The 18,457-nt window shown below is 34.7% G+C and overlaps 1 protein-coding gene across 1 annotated transcript; it reads right to left on the bottom strand.

Moving 5' to 3' along the window:
- Window positions 1–1,791: 1,791 nt before the first annotated feature.
- LOC106880979 (nudC domain-containing protein 1) lies at window positions 1,792–18,136 on the bottom strand. Its single transcript, XM_014931161.3, has 9 exons — window positions 17,450–18,136; window positions 14,699–14,865; window positions 13,725–13,931; window positions 11,277–11,472; window positions 8,733–8,921; window positions 5,686–5,890; window positions 4,252–4,393; window positions 3,101–3,226; window positions 1,792–2,301 (listed from the first exon to the last, which is right to left on the bottom strand). The coding sequence occupies exons 1-9, from the start codon at window positions 17,568–17,570 to the stop codon at window positions 1,840–1,842; spliced, it is 1,815 nt and encodes a 604-aa protein (XP_014786647.1). The 5' UTR covers window positions 17,571–18,136; the 3' UTR covers window positions 1,792–1,839.
- Window positions 18,137–18,457: the final 321 nt, after the last annotated feature.

An 18,457-nucleotide genomic window follows, 5' to 3' on the forward strand; every position in this document is an offset into this window, starting at 1 on the left:
TGAAAAGCTTTGTGATCATGAGTCAAATATGAGTGTAAATAATATGTAATAAATATACTCGAGATAATTTCAGGCATAGGATTTGTAAATTAAATTTTTGTCTTGCATAGTACTTCTTTAATGCTTGTCTCTCATGCATGGATTGGGCGATTTGACAGACAGGATTCAATGAACCAGAGGGTTGCTTGAGCTCCAATTTCTGCTTTGGCATGGTTACTACAGTTGGATGCTTGTTCAAGGACCAACAACTTTGCATTGAACTGGTTGCTTTCTTCATAGAATCTTCCAACCACATAACTCACAAGACCCCTCAACTGTGTGGGGTTGTGCTATAATAGACAGGATTGAGATGGGTGGGTAGGTATCTTTGAAAGGTGAGAGAGACGTGGTTTGAGATAAATGCAGTGAACAGTGAATGTTTGGACTGGGTCTTGGGAGATTGATTTGATGACTGACAGTATGAAAGTAGGTGGAAAGTAGTAGTAAAACTACATAGATGAGAAATGGTGGTGGGGGTATGCAGGGGTCAAGCATGCAAAGAAGGATATAGTGAACAGGTAAGTGTTAGCAATTTGTGAAAGGATGAGGTATGGTAGTCTTCCTTTGACAGGTTTCATCTCTGAATGCAGATGTTAGTAAATTTCCTTTCTGTCAATGTTTTGTTTGAAAACTTACTAAGTTTGAACTGGAAATTTGGTTAAACATAATAAAGGACACTGGTAATGATATGGAAGTGATAATTTCCTGCTATTATTGTTATTACCCTTTATAAAAAAAATCAAATTTCTTTTTACTTTTATCTTTGTGAGCTGTACAAGCCATGCACTGGTGCTGTCAGTCAGGTGAGGGTAGGCCATGATGAATTTAGCATACAGGTAGGGGTTGACCAGGGCTCCGTTCTCAGCCCACTCTTATTTATTAAGAGGCCATGACAGGAATTCAAAACTGAGTGCCTGTGGGAATTGCTATATGCTGATGACCATGCTCTTATTGCAGAATCGGAGAAGTTTCAGGTATGGAAACAAAACCTGGAAATCAAAGGGCCTTGGTGTTAATCTAGCAATGGCCAAAGTTGTCAGTAAGAAAGACAATAAAACTCTGTCAGGTAAATGGCCTTGCTCAGTATGTAGGAAAGGGGTTGGAAGAAATTCCATTTGCTGCGCGGATCACAGGTAGATTGACAGTCTTTGTATGTGACATGTGCAGAACTAAAAGCACTTCAAATGCCCAGGAGGCTCTCTTGAGGTTGTAGATAGATTCTGTTACCTAGGTGACCAAATTAGTAATGGAGGATAATTGTTACAATGTGAAGAAAGTATCCAAAATAACAATGCAAATTTCATGCTGAAAGACAGTTTATCTAGTGAAGTCACATCATCTCAAAGATCTGAGATAATGCTTGATTAATTCAGATCAATCTGATGTATTAAAAGCATTACATTTGGCTCAGTGATCTGAATGCTAAAGGATATAAAAAGATGTCATTTAAATATGAAAAGATTATTGCAGATGCGTTGGTATTATAACTCAGAATTTTGAGCAACTGAGGACATGCATTAATAAAATATTTTGTAGACTTTAATATTACAATTAGCTCTTAATGAAATATGGAGCATACACTAACGTAAGACATCTTATTGAAACATATCTAGTATTTCAATTGATTTTGCATTAAATTTCATCAAGCTTATACTGGATGTATTATTTTATTCTTACATATTTTGGAATTGATTTGTAGAATAGTTCAAGGTATGAATAACAAGAACAAAAAAAACAAGAGAAACTCAAAACCAATATTTCATTAATTTAATTGGAAAATGAGCAATAAGGCAATGAAGTTTAATGTAATTCCATATTGACAGCTAGAAGTTTGGTTGGTGTTAAAATAAAAAGATAATGATTAGTTGCCTGGACACCCATAATATTTTCTGCTGCTTCCAAAGAGAGTACTTGCTGCTTAGCAACAGCTGTTACTTGATGTCCAGTCTTACGGTTTCTAATTGATGAAGTAATGGCTAATGGTTGACGATAGATGTAACAATGTTTTGAACAATCACTGATGATTGCATAAGAGAAGTCAGGTGGACAAGTTGAAAATTTCTTTTGTTGTTTTGAAGCTTGAACATAACCAAATGCATTGAATGTTGCTACATGCCGCCATGGTTGTGTAGCTAAGTCAAAGCTGTCATCATCACCTAATTGCCACACTAAACCATCAACATCATGGCGTAGACAAACAGCAGGAGCTTTCTCAACATCAGTGAAGGTGTTGAAAAGCCACTGATGACTTCCAAGATGGGCCTGAAATGTAGGAGTGAATAATTGGATTTCAGATAGTCAAATAAATTTTATACTGTGAGAAAAAGTTGGAGAGAATTATAAATATTTCATCTGTTAATACAATACAGTATGATGTTATCACTTTCCTTGGATTTTACTGTTCCACTACACAAATAGAAGGCTTGTACATAATATGGAATGGATCTCAGTATAAGCTGACATAAATAACATGCACAATATACATGATTGCAATCTTTCAACTGTACTATTAGCTAACAACTTGTTACTTGGGTAACCTTAAGTAGCAGTTGAAACTGCATAGAAAAAGAATAATGAAAATTTAATGGAAGGGGCGAAAGCTCAGAGAGCTATTTGTTATTGCAGTTAGCAACAAAGTTCTTCAAGAGTGGAGCAGATTATATGATGGTTGTATGCAAAGTGAAGTGTTGTATAGAAGTGAGATATATGCACTAATTGCAGAGAGTGTATGAATGCTGGGAAGAAACGAGATAGCTATGCTCTACTGGATGAATAAATCACCATGCATGAATGACACCATGGGTGATCTGAGAGAAAAAGAAACTAGTTGTAGCTTGAAATCTACACTACATTGGACATGCGATGCATACAAAGAATGACTATATAACAATATGGCTAAGAAGAGTCAAATGTGCCATTTGGAAGGAGCTTGTGGGTATGGTGAAGGTTGCATAACCTCACACAGATGACAAAATCGTAAAACGATGTGACATAATGGCCTACCCATGCTGCTATGGGAGAATGGAGGTGAAATGATAAGATGGAAAGAAAATGAAGTTACCTGGTGTGTAATTTCATGTTTGACACCATCAATACGCACTAACATGGCCTGTGTATCGGGATATGCATCACAATCTTCTAACTGTTGGCTGTTGAAGGGTTTATTGTGCTTGTCTGGATCAGGATTCTACAGAGATAGAATAATAGAAATGAAAATAATATTAAAAAAAACAACAACCATTACATATGATTGTTTCTCAGAGAGATGCATTTTCTAAGTCTTAGAATTGCTAATACCCTTTAACGACCTGTGTTGGAACATGTGGACTAGATAATGTAAGACTGGATTTCCAGCAGAACAATATTGCTAATGACAATTTCTGTTTCATTTTTAGATTAATGAGCTGTGAAAATAAAATATTTTATTGCATTAGTTGAATCAGTAATGAGATTTAACCTTTGTTCTCAGTTACCAGCTGATGACACATGCCAATCAACACCTATTAGTACTAGAACTGTCTTTAACATCCATTAGTCGAAGTATTCTTACTCTTAAGTATAGTATTTCATTTAACATTTGAAAAATAAAGTTATGTACATTTATATTTAACACACTCAAATGTAGAAAGACCTTGACTGGAAAATGCCTTGGAAGAGAAATTCTCCTTACAGGCAATGTATGTGAAAACACTAAACTGGACATTGACTGAAGTCATCAAACCGTAGGACAAGTTTCTGTGTTATTATGCTTCATCAGTAACAGATCTTAATTGATTATGCAAACAGCAGATCTATTTCATAAAGCAAATTGAAATTTTGAAAGATAAACATGAATTTTACACTGAAGATAACCTTGGAGTGGTTGGCGTTAGGAAGGGCATCCAGCTGTAGAAATTGCCAAATTTAGATTGGAGCCTGGTGTTGCCATCCGGTTTCATCAGTCCTCAGTCAAATCGTCCAACCCATGCTAGCTTGGAAAGCGGACGTTAAACGATGATGATGATGATATATGTATGTGCATATATATATATATAAATATAATTGTAGATATTTTATTTATTAAATGATAAAGAAGAGCATGTATTTTATTCAATCAACTCCTTTAAATACAGTTTTGCAGCAAGTAATTGACTATAACTGTGAACACTCATAAACCATAGATATGACATTAATATCTTCTAGTTACAAAATATAGACGAAAAGGGTACTGACCCATTGTTCAGAAGTTAGATGAGATAACCTATTGTGTATCTCAGCCAGTTGTTCCTCAGATGTAACCATTTCACCACGCATATTACCTCTGACAACAAGAGACCACATACTTCCATCTCTCTTGGACAGATACACTTCAAGTCTACAATATATAAATAAATAGAAACAAAATGAGTATATAAAAATGGTTTTACAGAAAGGAAATGCTTATGTTCTGATATGTCTAACCATGTGTTTTTATTTTACTCATAATAAATATGTTGAAAGAGAATAAAATTATCCATCGACTATTAATTTTTTTTGCATAAGCACAAGGCTTATTTTGCTTGTAGTTAATTGAGCTTACAATAATATCTTGGTAAAAGGTTTCAACACAATATAAGATGGAACTAAATGCTGAACACTACTTAATCTGACTTTCCACTATTTCTGTCAACTTGAAATCTATTTTAACACATATCAATGAGGGTCCTGATTTTTTTTTAATAAAAAGCCTTAATATGATCTAAATTAAAAGACAATATAATGAATGATTCAAACCAATTGTGTGACAGTTACACATGTATATGATCAAATGGTATCTTTTGAAACATGAATTTTAACATATCTATATTTTATTGTTGGTATGGACTGGTAAATTTTCTAGAAAGGCTATAAAGCACCATAAAAGTTTTTTTTCTTCATGAATATTATATTTGTTAGCTTGGGACTAGAAATGCAATATAACTGGATGAGTTTACTGTGGTTAATGCTTATATGTAGTAGATATGTAAACATGGCAAATTTAACTATTTCTCTACAGATTGAAAAACAACCTTGATCGATTTTCAAACCTTAGGTTCTCATCAGAGATGTTTACATCACTTGATCAATCACAGAAAAATAAGTAGCCAATCCAGTAGCTTCAGAGATATGGGGTTACTAATTTGCATAATATATGTGTTTAGCACTTTATTTAATATTGTCAGTGGGGATCTCAGTTCACATAGTATATAATTTTAACACCCACTTTTCTATACTTGCATGGCTCAGATAGAATTTAGTGGAGTACATTTTCTACTATCAGATACCCTTCCTGTTAACAAGCATCACATGTTTCTAAGCAAGGTAATAATATTTCCCCATTGCTGGACATGTTTACATGGAAGATTGGAAGCGAGTATCACTGCTTGTATGATGGTGATACATCTTTACAACTATAGTGTGATGTTAAGACAAAGAAACACATGCACATGTGCGCACACACACACTCTCGCTCACAACAGTCTTCTTTTAATTGCCATGTACCAATTCATTAAAAAAGGTTTTTGTCAGCTTGGGACTATAGTTGAAGACACTTGCCCAAGGTGCTGTGCAGTGAAAGTGACCCCAAAACCATGTGTTTGGGAAGCAGAAATCTTAACCACACACACATGCAAAATAATAACTTCCTACTTGTTATCATTTAAAGTCCATGTAGATTCTTGTGTGTTAATTAGATGGTCAAGTTGTCCTGATAACAACTGGTTACCAGTTTTAAAGCCTACATCAATGTAATCAGATTGAAGAGTGATGTAAATTGATTCTTTTGGTGTTCCTTCTGGCAGCAAAAAATGAACAGTAATAGACTCTGCATTCTGCATCCACGTGTATTCAGGGGCTGTAAGTAAAAATTGAAAGGTATTATATTCATGTGTATATATACAGGGTGCGTAAGGTATTTGAGGACATACCTTTTTTGGGTCATTGCTGCATTTTTTGCTAACTGTGTATAATCTTTGTTTCAGAAAATGATAATGACAGACCCTCAGCTTACTCAAGAAACGAAGAGGCATGCTCTTATTGTGGTTATAAAGGCTGAGCATTGTGATTTAGAAATACCTCAATTTTTAAAAGTTGCCAGATCTTTCATCTACAAAGTTTGTAAGGAGCTAGAGACTGAAGATAGAAACATATCACCAGTATCAAACCATAAAAAGCATTCTAAAATCTCTGAAACCATCAGAACACCTGAATTTATCCAGTAAGTTCAACAGACCATTGATTATAATCCCCAAAAGTCCATGAGGTCAATTGCAAAAGATCACTATGTATCAGAAGGAACAGTCAGAAATGTTGTCCACAAAGACACCAGATATAGGTCTTATATGATGGGGAAAGGTCAATTTGTCAGAAAAAAGCAAAAGGAAACCACTACATCAGCTCTAAAAGGCTATTAAACAAACTGAAAAATCCAGCAGAAGAAGATTTGATTTGGTTTTTCTCAAACAAGAAAAACTTCGACCAAAATCAAAAAGTTAACAGAAGAAATAACAGATGGTTATGTGTTGACCCTTCTGAAGTTCCATGTGTTATGCATACAAAATTTCCTCTCACTCTCATGGGTTTAGGGGTTGTCAGCAATGAAGGACGTGTGATGCCTCCTTACTTCTTTCCACAAAGCCTTAGAATTAACTCTGCTACCTTACACTGAGGTCCTGGATAGACAGTGTATGTAATGGAAGGTCATGTGTTTCAGTAAGACTCTGCACTATCACACATGGCTCTATTAATACAGGAAGGGATGGATGAGAATTTTCATGATCACATAACCCCTAACATTTGGCCTTCTAATTCCCCAGATCTCAATCCATTGGACTATTACATGTGGAGCATTGTCGAGAGAGAGGTCAATGAACATGCCTATAATACCAAAGATTTTTTGAAGGCTGCCATAGTCAAACTAATGTCCAAAATGAACCAGGACAACTTGATTTGAGCATGTAGATGACTTAGGTCTCATATAGAAGCAGTTGTTGAAGCTGAAGGTGGCTTTATTGAATAACATTATAAAAAAGGTTTATTTTTATTCTCATAACATTTTTTGATAAATAAAGTTATTATCTGTTATTATATAGCTGTTTTTTATAAACATAAATTTGTCCTCAAATATCCTGTGCACCCTTTGCGTGTGTGTATATATATATATATATATAAGTGTATAAATGAACTTATTCCATCACAATCGTTTATTTATTTATCTGTTGTACACATGTCTTTTTCTTATATAACAATCATTGTTTTTAATTCCCACTTTTCCATGCTTGCAAGGGTAAGACAGAATTCATTGATGCAGATTTTCTACAGTCTGATACCTTCCCTGTTGCCAATTCCTACTTGTATCCAAAGAAGGTAGTATTTCCCCATAATTGGACATGCTTTCATGAAAGATTTGGAAATGAAAGACATGGCTTGTGTGATAATGAGGTACAAACAGCCACACACACACACACACATACATAAGTACATATACTACACACACACATATAAATATATATTGCTAGGTTGGAAAAAGAGATGTAAAAATGAATACATCATTTAATAATATACCATATAAACATAGATGTACAAATACACACACACACACACACACACATCTTGGTACTGACCAGGCTATTGGACGTTGTTATACATCACTGGTCACAATGCACTTTGTGTTGTTTTAGCTTCTGAATGATGCCACACCACTGACTAGGCAAGCAGGCCAACATTCTCCCTGATTGGAAGACTAATCCATTGCAGGGTTACCCATTTACAGCTGAGGGGACTGGAGCAACATGAAATGAAGTGTTTTGCTCAAGAACACAATGTGCAGCTGGTCTGAGAATTGAAACCACGATCTCATGATTGTGAGTGGAACATCCCTAACAGCTAGTTTCCATCTACCAGATCCATTCACAAGATTTTGAGCAGCCCAGGGTTGCAATATAAGACACTTACCCAAGGTGCTGCACAGTTTGACTGAACCTGAACCTATATGGTTGGGGGAAAAAAAAAAAAAAAAAAAATATATATATATATATATATATATATACATATAAGCGAAAAAGCAAAATCGTGATGGCACCTGTGCCAAGCGTCACCTTCCTGGCACATGTAAAGACATTTGAGCAAGATCGTTGCCAGTGTCGCTGGACTGGCTCCTGTGCTGGTGGCACGTAAAAACACCCACTACACTCTCGCAGTGGTTGGTGTTAGGAAGGGCATCCAGCTGTAGAAACTCTGCCAAATCAGATTGGAACCTGGTATAGCCATCTGGTTCAGTCCTCAGTCAAATCGTCCAATCCATGCTAGCATGGAAAGCGGACGTTAAACGATGATGATGATATATATATATATATAGTAAATGAGAGACAGAAGATGGAAGATAGGAGAATTTTTATTAATCGCTACAATTGTTTTGACACATCTAGCATCGATCCCTCATGGGTGGGATACTTTACAACTGGTTCAGGAGCATCCGACATGCAGATGTGTCTCTCTCTCTTCCCCTCCTGCTTCCCTTTCTATTTAACATTTCTTTGTAGATTTTCATTAGTTGCATAGGAGTAAAGAGGTACCTTTAACATCATTCAAAATCACTTAATGGATGGTAATGAAATGCTAGTTACTTATTTATCAACTAAGTATCCTTTATGATAGTAAAATTATGTCCACATTCATACTTATTACGAGATACTTACGACAATCATCTTTTAATGGTTCTTTTTCTTCAGTTGTATTTATTGGTCGCTCAGAATCATAAATCATTTGAAATAGTCTATCTCCTGCTATATAAATGGCTTTACCACTCTTTTCAAAAAAACAGCAGTCAGCACTTCGGGAGCTACGTAATCTTCGAGTTTGCTTCACAGACCAAATCTGTTTATCATCTGAGGAAGAAGAAGAAATAAAAAAGTAAGTCTGAACTCCACTAGAGGCAGCCAAAGGCTAGGTGGTGGTCTTAGATTGGCAATAAAACTTACAATTCAAAAACACATACAGTCTATCAGATTTTAACAAAGTTATTGTTTATCCAATTTCACTAACAGAGAATACTTGATCAAAGTGTGATACTGTGGGATGAAACACAAAACTCTAAAACATGTGCCTGAAAAGTGAACTACTTAATAATACAGCGATACTTGTATTAATATAATGATGAAGCAAAAAAAAAAAAAAATCAAATGATTATAGGTGCAGGCACAGCTGTGTTGCATTGCAACAACGTGGCTTTGGGTTGAGTCCAACTGTGTGGGACTTTATGCAAGTGTACTCTACTATAGCTCCAGGCTGAGCAATGCCTTGTGAGTAAATTTGTTAAATGGAAACTGTGTGGAAGCCTGTCATATATATATATATATATATATATATATATATATATATATAAGTCTGTATAGAAAGAAGTTGTTCTTTCTTAGGGATATACTAGGAGAGATACCCAGCCTTGCTCGGGATTAAAATGGCATGGATTTTTGTTGTTTTACTTGTTTCAGTCATGTGACTGCGGCCATGCTGGAGCACCACCGTTGGTCGAAGAAATCAATCACAGGATTTACTCTTTGTAAGCCTAGTACCCATTGTGTCAGTGTCTTTTACCAAACCGCTAAGTTATGGGAATGTAAACAGCAACATCAGTTGTCAAGCAATGGTGGGGGTACAAACACAAGACACGCACACACATACACATACATATACGACAGTCTTCTTTCAATTTCCGAATATGAAATCCACTCACAAGGTTTTGGTAGTCCTTATTTTTATCTTTAATCAATCAAATTAGTTTACTTAGACTGGTGCTAGCCTCTCGCTGACTATCCCTAAAGGTATTTTCATGATTAACTATCTTTTTTATATAATTTTCCATAGAACCTATATAGTAGTAATCCTGTCCCTCAGATACAACCTTACACCCATATATAATTCCTTTTTCCCAACAAAAAAGAATTTAATGGTCACTGTTTTCTTTTAGCGCAATCACAAGCTTTATTTTTAGTAGCACTCTGTTTCCTCACTAATAATGTTGTGCTTGAATTCTACGCGTTCAAAGATATCCTCATTATATTTACTTTCTAAGTTTGGTATCTTTACCATTAACCTAAGGTTATTTATGTTAGTTTGTTTACTACTTTCGTTACTATTTTCTTTGCCTATCCTAATACCTTTATTGTTTTCTCTTTTATATTTCTTGTTGCTATTATTAGTATTTATATTATTAATATTTATATTATCAATTCTGTAATTAATATTATGCTTATTGCTTCTTCTTTCTATAGATTGTATGCTTAGATCCTAGTAGGGATTCCCTTAGAGTTATTTCCCTTTCTTCGTTTATTGTGCAACTCATATTATCATTGATTTTCTCGCCATTTTCGTCATCTAATAATTCATTTTTATTTTCTTTGCTCTTGGAAATCATTTAATCTTTTAGCATTTTGTGCAGCAATAATCTGTGTTATGTTTTTGATATGCATACACTGAAACTGAATTTCTGTGAGTTTATTATTTTATGGTATTTATTTTTCTCTGAAAAATGCTTAGAGACTGCTTTGCAGAATAATTTCACTATATTAGTTCTAATTTGCTTTGCAAAAGGTATTATATTATCTTTAGAATGATTTTTATGGAGGTTTATGTCATTTATGCATGGGGTGTAATGTTTTACAGAATTGTTAGGGATATTATCATTTAGCTTTTCAATTCCTTTTTATCCATTCCTTAATGTTTGCATATTTGTTATATGCGTTTGATTTATTTTCATTTTCCATCTGTTTCTTGATGTTTTACTTATGTTATTCTTATCAGATTTATATTCTATTCTATCCATATTCTTTTTATTTTTATATTTATTAATTTCTATATTAATATCATTATTGCATATAATATATATATATATATATATATATATATATATATATATATATATAGAGAGAGAGAGAGAGAGAGAGAGAAAGGGAGAGAGAGAGAGAGAGAGAGAGAGAGAGAGCGAAAGGGAGAGAGAGCGCGCATGTGTGTGTGTTTGTGCTTGTGTTTGTTCCCCTCCCAACTGCTTGACAATTAGTGTTGGTTTGTTTACATCCTGTAACTTAGTGGCTCAGCAAAAGAGCTTGATAGAATAAGTACCAAACTTGAAATTAAGTACTGGAGGTTAATTTTTATAACTAAACTCTTCAAGATGGTGCCCTAGCATAGCCACAGTCCAATGACTGAAACAAGTAAAAGATAAAAAGAAAAATGTAATTATTTACCTGAAGACAGAGTTAACCATTCAAGAACAGTCATAAAGGTAGCATTATACTTGTCCTTCAGTTCTTCATCAGCTTCATCAACATGTAGTATCAGACATTCAACAAAATGACTCTCATTCTCAGTATGGAATAAGGCATCACATAGTATAAATAGACCACGGTTTTCACCAAGAACATCAGATTTGGTGAAACGAAGCTATGGATTACAATTAGAATAAGACATATCCATTATCCCCCAAAGATAACTGTTATATACATAGAGGAAGAATTTACTTTCAATAAAATGTTCTGTCTATGAACATATATAATTATAGCATGAAATATAAAATACACTGTATTGTATTACATAAATATTATAGAGAATTATGTTGACATGGATATATAAAATTTTGTTAAAACAAAAAACGATTTGACACAATCCTGTGTTTATATATTATTAAAAAAAAATTAAAGTGTAGGTAGTTATTAAATGTATGAAGTATAACAAATTTAAATAGAATAGCAGTTTCATTACATGTGTACACCCACCCACATACAAACACACAATAATGAGTCAACTTCCATTACATATATATGATGGAATGTGTGTGTGTGTATATATATATATATATATATATATATATATGCGTATAAGAAGGGATGACCGCTAAGTGGACATCCGATATGCTAGAAAGAGGTCATCAATGACCCAACCACAAACAAAAATAATGTCTTCCAGAAAAAATTCAGCAAACATTGGTGTTTTTCTTTGTGGTTGGGTCGTTGATGACCTCTTTCTAGCATATCAGATGTCCACTTAGCGGTCATCCCTTCTTATATGCATGTAATACAATTTTTCTGAATTTTCAGATTTTTTATATGCTAGGCCACTGGTTTTAAATTGATGTTAATTAAATTAATATTCAATTTATCACCCTCAGTATATATATATATATATATATATATATATATATATATATATATATATATATATATATATATATATAGAGTTATTAATATTTCTAAGTCTCTCTAAAGGAGACTACGGCAGCGGTACTGGAAATTAATAGTTATCGCCAAGCCAACATGGCAGTCCCAAAATTAGGACGAAAGCTGCCGTGAATTAGCTCCAAGAAGCCATCGCCTCTAGCTAGCTATGTGACACATATATATACACACAAGCTTAAAAGCTATCCGATAGGGCAGCTTTTAAGCTACTGATCCTGAATGGGAAGATCTGCAAACAGATCTCTTGACTTGTTTTGGAGAATTTGTTGCAATTGCTTCCTCCAGAGTCATATTCCAATGATGATCATATTTGTCACAAAAAATCACGGAAAATAATCACTGGATTTCACAATTAATTTCAATTATTTCCAAAATTTATTTCCAAGGTATAAAAATTGTTATTGTACAAAAAAATTCATTTAAAAAAATCACGTAAATAAATGTCAAAAACAATCGCCATAATGAAAACTTGGGAATCCAAAATTTCAGGATTGCGGGTCCAGATCCGGCCCAGAATGCTTTTAATTTACTCACGGAGTTGGCCTTTAGATTATAAAAATTGTTATGATACTAAAAAATTCATCACAAAAAAAAAATCACTGAAAACAATCGCAGTAATGAAAACTTGGGAATCAAAAATTTCAGGATTGAAGGGCTAAATTTGGCCTGGAATGTTTTTAATTTACTCATGGAGTTGGCCTGATTTCCAAATGGTATATGTTGGGCTACGGCCTCTAGGAGTAAAGTTGAAAAGCGTGACACACTGACATTCACATTCATTATATTAGATATATATATGTATTTCCAGAATCTCAGTTTCAATGAGGTGAGTGAGTCTACTTGAGAACTGCATATTGCCAGTTATCCTGGTCCTTTGTCATCTCCTCCACAAAGTTCAAAGTCTTGAGCTGAATCTTCACCACTTTAATCTCATGCCTTCCTGGACCATCCACATTAAATGAATACCATTTCTTGAAGCAACTATCCTCACTCATATGCATCACATGTCCATACCAGCACAGTTTTCATCCTTGTACACTTCATTTGATTCCTCTTATGCAAAGTTTGGCTCTCAACACATTGGCATTTTGTTCATACCTGTCATCTTGCCTGCTAACAAAGAATAGATTTGCCCCCATAATCATGAAAATCAATCATTTTCTATAAAATTACCTCCCATTTCATTTCATTGTGAATAACAATTGCTGCTAGGTTTTCGTTTTCTTTCTCCAACTATCAGGCAAGTTTTAATTTATTGAGAATTCTTTGAATATGTGATTTAGTACATTATTACTCCTAATTAGGATTATTAATGATTGGAGATATATGCTTACGGACATAACATGATGTTACAAACTAAATATGAATCAATCCAGCAGTTAAGCTCTTCAGCTAACACATAAATTCCCATTCAGTAACATTTAAGAAAAATTTTAATGATCTTGATTTAAATATACTCACTTGCCATGATGAGGATCTATCTTGCACATTTTTTCGAAGTCCAGTTTCTAGTAAATATAGAGTACCAGCACCATCTGCTATTACAGCCCAATCTGGAGCAGGGAAGTTTATTGTAACATTGTGACGTCCAGGTATCAAATGGAGATTGTTTCGGTTTGGTATTTGGAAAGCTGGATTGACATTAATTAATTTTGGATGTCCACTTTCCTAAAAGAGAAATAATTAAACAGATATATCAGATATTGAAATTTAGCTCAATTAACTTATTCTATTAATAAAAATCATTGTAAATAACATTCCTAAAGTGAACTGTAGGCTAAGATAGGAAGGCAGGTTTAGTTTGCTTAAGGTTAGACAATGATGCCCAATTAAGAGATTGATCTTACCTACTTGTAAATCAGTTTGGAATAAGCTGAAGTAAAATGGTGAATTTATTTTGGTGTTTTTGCCAGTTAAAATTAACTTCCTTTTATTTCTACATATATGAATTAATGAGAATAAAAAGAAAATATATGAAACAAAAAAGATTTAATCAAGTATTTGAACATTGTTTCAAAGCAAGTGTGATCTACTTTTGATTTGAAACTTTCATAAACATTAGATGAGCTTTAAACACAAGTATGTCAGTAAAAATCTTAATGGATAGTCTGGATTCCCCCTTTTACAAGGTTATGATTGCATTTCTTTTCAGTATGCAAAGAGCTCCTAACTCTTTTCTTGTAACATAAAGGTGACAGAGTTGTTGTAAACATAAGCTATCTAAATTCTTTATATAAAATATATTGTGATATTTGTAACACAGATATCAACAAAGACAGTTACAGGTTCTCTAGACATCACAAAAAGGGATAAGTATATTTTAGGAAGAAGCTCTAGGACTAGAGGCAGATGTCAATGAACTATATAGTCATATTAAATAAATGAAACTGTTAAAAAAGATTGCATTTTCGAGAAAAATATGTAGAAGTACTTACAGTGGTTAGTTCTATGCAGCAAATATTCCATAGTTTATCAACAAAATAAAGAATGTAATGGCCAACATTCATAGCCCATTGATCAAAAATTAGGTGATTATGGCAGCCTAAAGCTTTCAAGTGTTGATATGAAAATTGCTTATCAGTGAGAGTGGCAACATCAATTTCTGTAAAAATAGGAAGATTTGAGAAAAGACTGAAGAACATCATTACATTTAGGAGAAATTGGTATTGCATAAGATACTCCTCAAATATTTACAATTCTAATACAAAACATTTTAACATTTGAAGCTATCTTTGATCGGCAGAGATGGATGTGGTTGAAATTGGCAGCTTTTTGTCTTTGTTGCTTGTCCTCTTCCATTGATCTTTGTAATGCTGTTGAAGGCATCTGTAGGATTTTTCACTACTGCTGAGTGCACTGGAAAGTACCTGGTAGGGAAGCTTGGTGCTACTTATGTAATATGCATGATAAGGCCATCTGAATTGAATTTTGATGATAGTGACTTTGATGCATAATAGATTGAAGCTTCTGCTAGTAAAAGTATTTGAATTTCTTGATGTTTGATCATATAAGGTTCATATATACTTTATATTGAAGCAATAACATGAATTTGGTTAGTTGTTTAAAGTCAAGTTTCTTTGAAAACTTTTCAACTTGTCCAGACTCTCCCCACAAAAATAGACCAATGTCACGTGAATCATTGAATAGCAGTAAGCCCATGACAATGCTTTGCCAGAACATATATGAGGAGGTGCAATTGTTGGTTACCAACTTCAAAAATGCATATGATCACCATAATATCTAGAAAACTGAAGAACTTGCACAACTTGTTCCAAGTAAGGAAATACTATGAAAGTTACCATTTTGTCTTGACACATTTCCCTTGTACTTTAAGGTCAGTGTTGCATCTCTCCAATCCAATGGAACAGAGAACCATTTTGCATGTTAACAATTAGTGCGGTCATAAGATCAGTTACTACATTCTCACCATGCTTAATAATATCAGTAACATGCAACGTGCATTCCTGGGTTTTTCCTTTTCTAAGTTGATCTGTTTAATGGTAATTTTGACTTCCTCTGGGTTAGGGTCATTACTCATTTTTTTCAAAACATATTGATGTGGCAGGTCTTCTATAACATTCTCATTTATTGTGGATGAACTGCGAACAAAATCTGCAAAATGTTCTGTCTACCACCTCAGAATCCCTTCATTAGCATTAATTGATAGGCACGGAACAAATATCTGTTTTAACAAGTTGTACATTTCTTTGGAATGCTTTTTGTTAAAGACCAATTAATATCTGTGGATATGTTAACTACCATTTGCTCTTCACTGTCCCCAATTTTCTATGCAGGACTGATTTATGGCACTTCAACCTCTGACTTTAAACACACACACACATACAGTCCTCCTCCTCCTCATTTTCTTTTCCATGTCTTGGGGCGGGCAGGTTGTCATGGTCAGAGCCAGTTCTTATTCCATGTTATTGCTCCCCTAGTCAGGTCAAGGATGTCTTTCGTCTTTCTCATACATTCTATTTGCACATGATTTCTAGAGTTAGGTGCCCTTCCTGTCACCAACCTCATTAGAGTGTATAAGGTGTATAGTTATGTTGTTCTAGCATTAATGAGGATAGACTCAAGTCTTGTAAGGGAAACTGATCAGACAATTTGTGTTGAAGTCTGTCGGGTGGATTAACTTTATGGGTATAACGAGATACCTCTTGAAATCACCTAAGAAGACACATCTACACCGAGGAATACATCAAAACCAGTTGTATAGTATCCCACCAACGAGGGTCGATATTAGATGGGCCAAAAGAATTGTAGTGACCAATAAAGATTCTAGTGCCTTCCATCTTCCGTCTCTCTCTTTAATCACACACACACGATCATAGGTCTGCTCGATTGAGGCTAAACAACTAGATATCAAGGGTCCTAGTTGTGTCATCAGAAAGTTGATAAAATTTATAAAATAAGAAAAATTCGTCTGCTGTTTAGCTCCAAGTCAGCCCTGACATGATTAAAGACGTTACAGCTATGACTATGCCGCATTTGTTTTTCTTCACAGGCAGTGTACATCTAGGATCACATCGTTCAATGTGTCCTTCTCCTTTTAAGAGAGATATAGCTGCCATTTCCCATACGTTGTGCGACTCCGCAAATGCTTCTTAGAGAGGTTTTCTCATAGGTTCGTCTGCCCTGTCGTGATAAATGACGAGTTCTGGTGTTTCGGACAAGATCACTCATTGAAGATGGCTGTGAATGGGACAACTTCGTCGTAGAATTTCTTTGGTAATACTCCCCACCCTAACACTTATCAAGTTATCTAAGATTAAAGCTATTGTTGTTAATATATATTAATTCGCACCTTTCTTCCCTTAATTTTAAAATACTTATATCAATGACCAAAACAATGAAACAAATTACGGGGATTCCATACATTGCCATATTTTTGCATTTCACTTCTTTACCACGCGTCATTAGTATACTACATTGTTAAATCGAAAGTGTTTGGATATGTAAACAGATGAAAAAATACTCCACTTGCAACGAAGTTGATTAACCATTCGAAGTTATTGCGATCCTTTTGGTGACAGCAACGGAGTAAATAATCATCTTCGAACGAATATATAAACGTTTAGATGAATGAATTGGAAGCAAAGAACATAAACAGAATTAAGGCGTATTTGTTTGTGGAATGGTTTTTACTTATCTTTGGAAGAAGTAACGATTTTTTTTTTTACCTGTTTCCAAGTTAATTTTATATGTTGGTAAAGGCTCCAGAGATAATTTGTAACCGTCAAAGTTTGGATTTAGCAAATCAGATTGCACTTTTAGCTCATCAGCATCCGTAGTAAGCGCCATTGCAATAATAAACTGGAGAAAGGAAATGATTCACGTAAAGTGTTACGGTGTTTACTTGAAATATTTCCTTTTCTACAATTTCAAGCGAAGTACATGATAGTTGTCTCCCTTGTAATTCATTCACTTAAACTAACCAAAGTGTATGAATTATCTGAAACGCCTCTCTCCTGTAAAAATTTAACTCTAATCTGCACCATCTAAAATGTATCGCCGGAAAATTTCATTTTCCTATTAATTGCACAGGGAAGGAGAACATATCTATTGTTAAGCTGTTTATATTTGGTAATCATCATCGTTTAACGTCCGCTTTCCATGCTAGCATGGATTTGACTGAGGACTGGCGAACCAGATGGCCGCACCAGGCTCCAGTCTGATTTGGCAGAGTTTCTACAGCTGGATGCCCTTCCTAACGCCAACCACTCTGAGAGTGTAGTGGGTGCTTTTACGTGTCACCAGCACGAAGGCCAGTCAGGCGGTACTGGCAACGGCCACGCTCAAATGGTGTTTTTTATGTGCCACCTGCACAGGAGCCAGTCCAGCGGCACCGGTAACGACCTCGCTCGAATGTTTTTTCACGAGCCATCGGCACAAGTGCCAGTAAGGCGACGCTGATAACGATCACGCTCAAATAACAATATTCAACAAATATAAGGCAGTGAGTTGGCAGAAACGTTAGCATGCCAGGTGAAATGCTTCGCGGTATTTCGTCTATCTTTACGTTCTGAGTTCAAATTTCTCTGAGGTCGACTTTGCCTTTCATCCTTCCAGGGTTCATAAATTAAGTATCAGTTGCGTACTGGGGTCGATCTAATTGACCAGCTCCCTCCCTAAAAATGTTGGGCCTTGTGCCTAGAGTAGAACAGATTATTCAACAAATATGAAAGGAT

The sequence above is a fragment of the Octopus bimaculoides genome, chromosome 1, assembly GCF_046866305.1.
Source record: "Octopus bimaculoides isolate indiv1 chromosome 1, ASM4686630v1, whole genome shotgun sequence".
Lineage (NCBI taxonomy): Eukaryota > Metazoa > Mollusca > Cephalopoda > Octopoda > Octopodidae > Octopus > Octopus bimaculoides.

What these genes read in the sequence shown, in the direction of transcription:
- LOC106880979 (XM_014931161.3), bottom strand. Translation starts at nt 17,570, where the DNA reads ATGGCGCTTACTACGGATGCTGATGAGCTAAAAGTGCAATCTGATTTG. An exon ending in ATAGATCCTCATCATGGCAA is followed by an intron (nt 11,473 to 13,724) that starts GTGAGTATATTT and finishes TGTAATCCATAG; the next exon opens with CTTCGTTTCACCAAATCTGA. An exon ending in ATCTAACTTCTGAACAATGG is followed by an intron (nt 3,227 to 4,251) that starts GTCAGTACCCTT and finishes CTATCTCTGTAG; the next exon opens with AATCCTGATCCAGACAAGCA.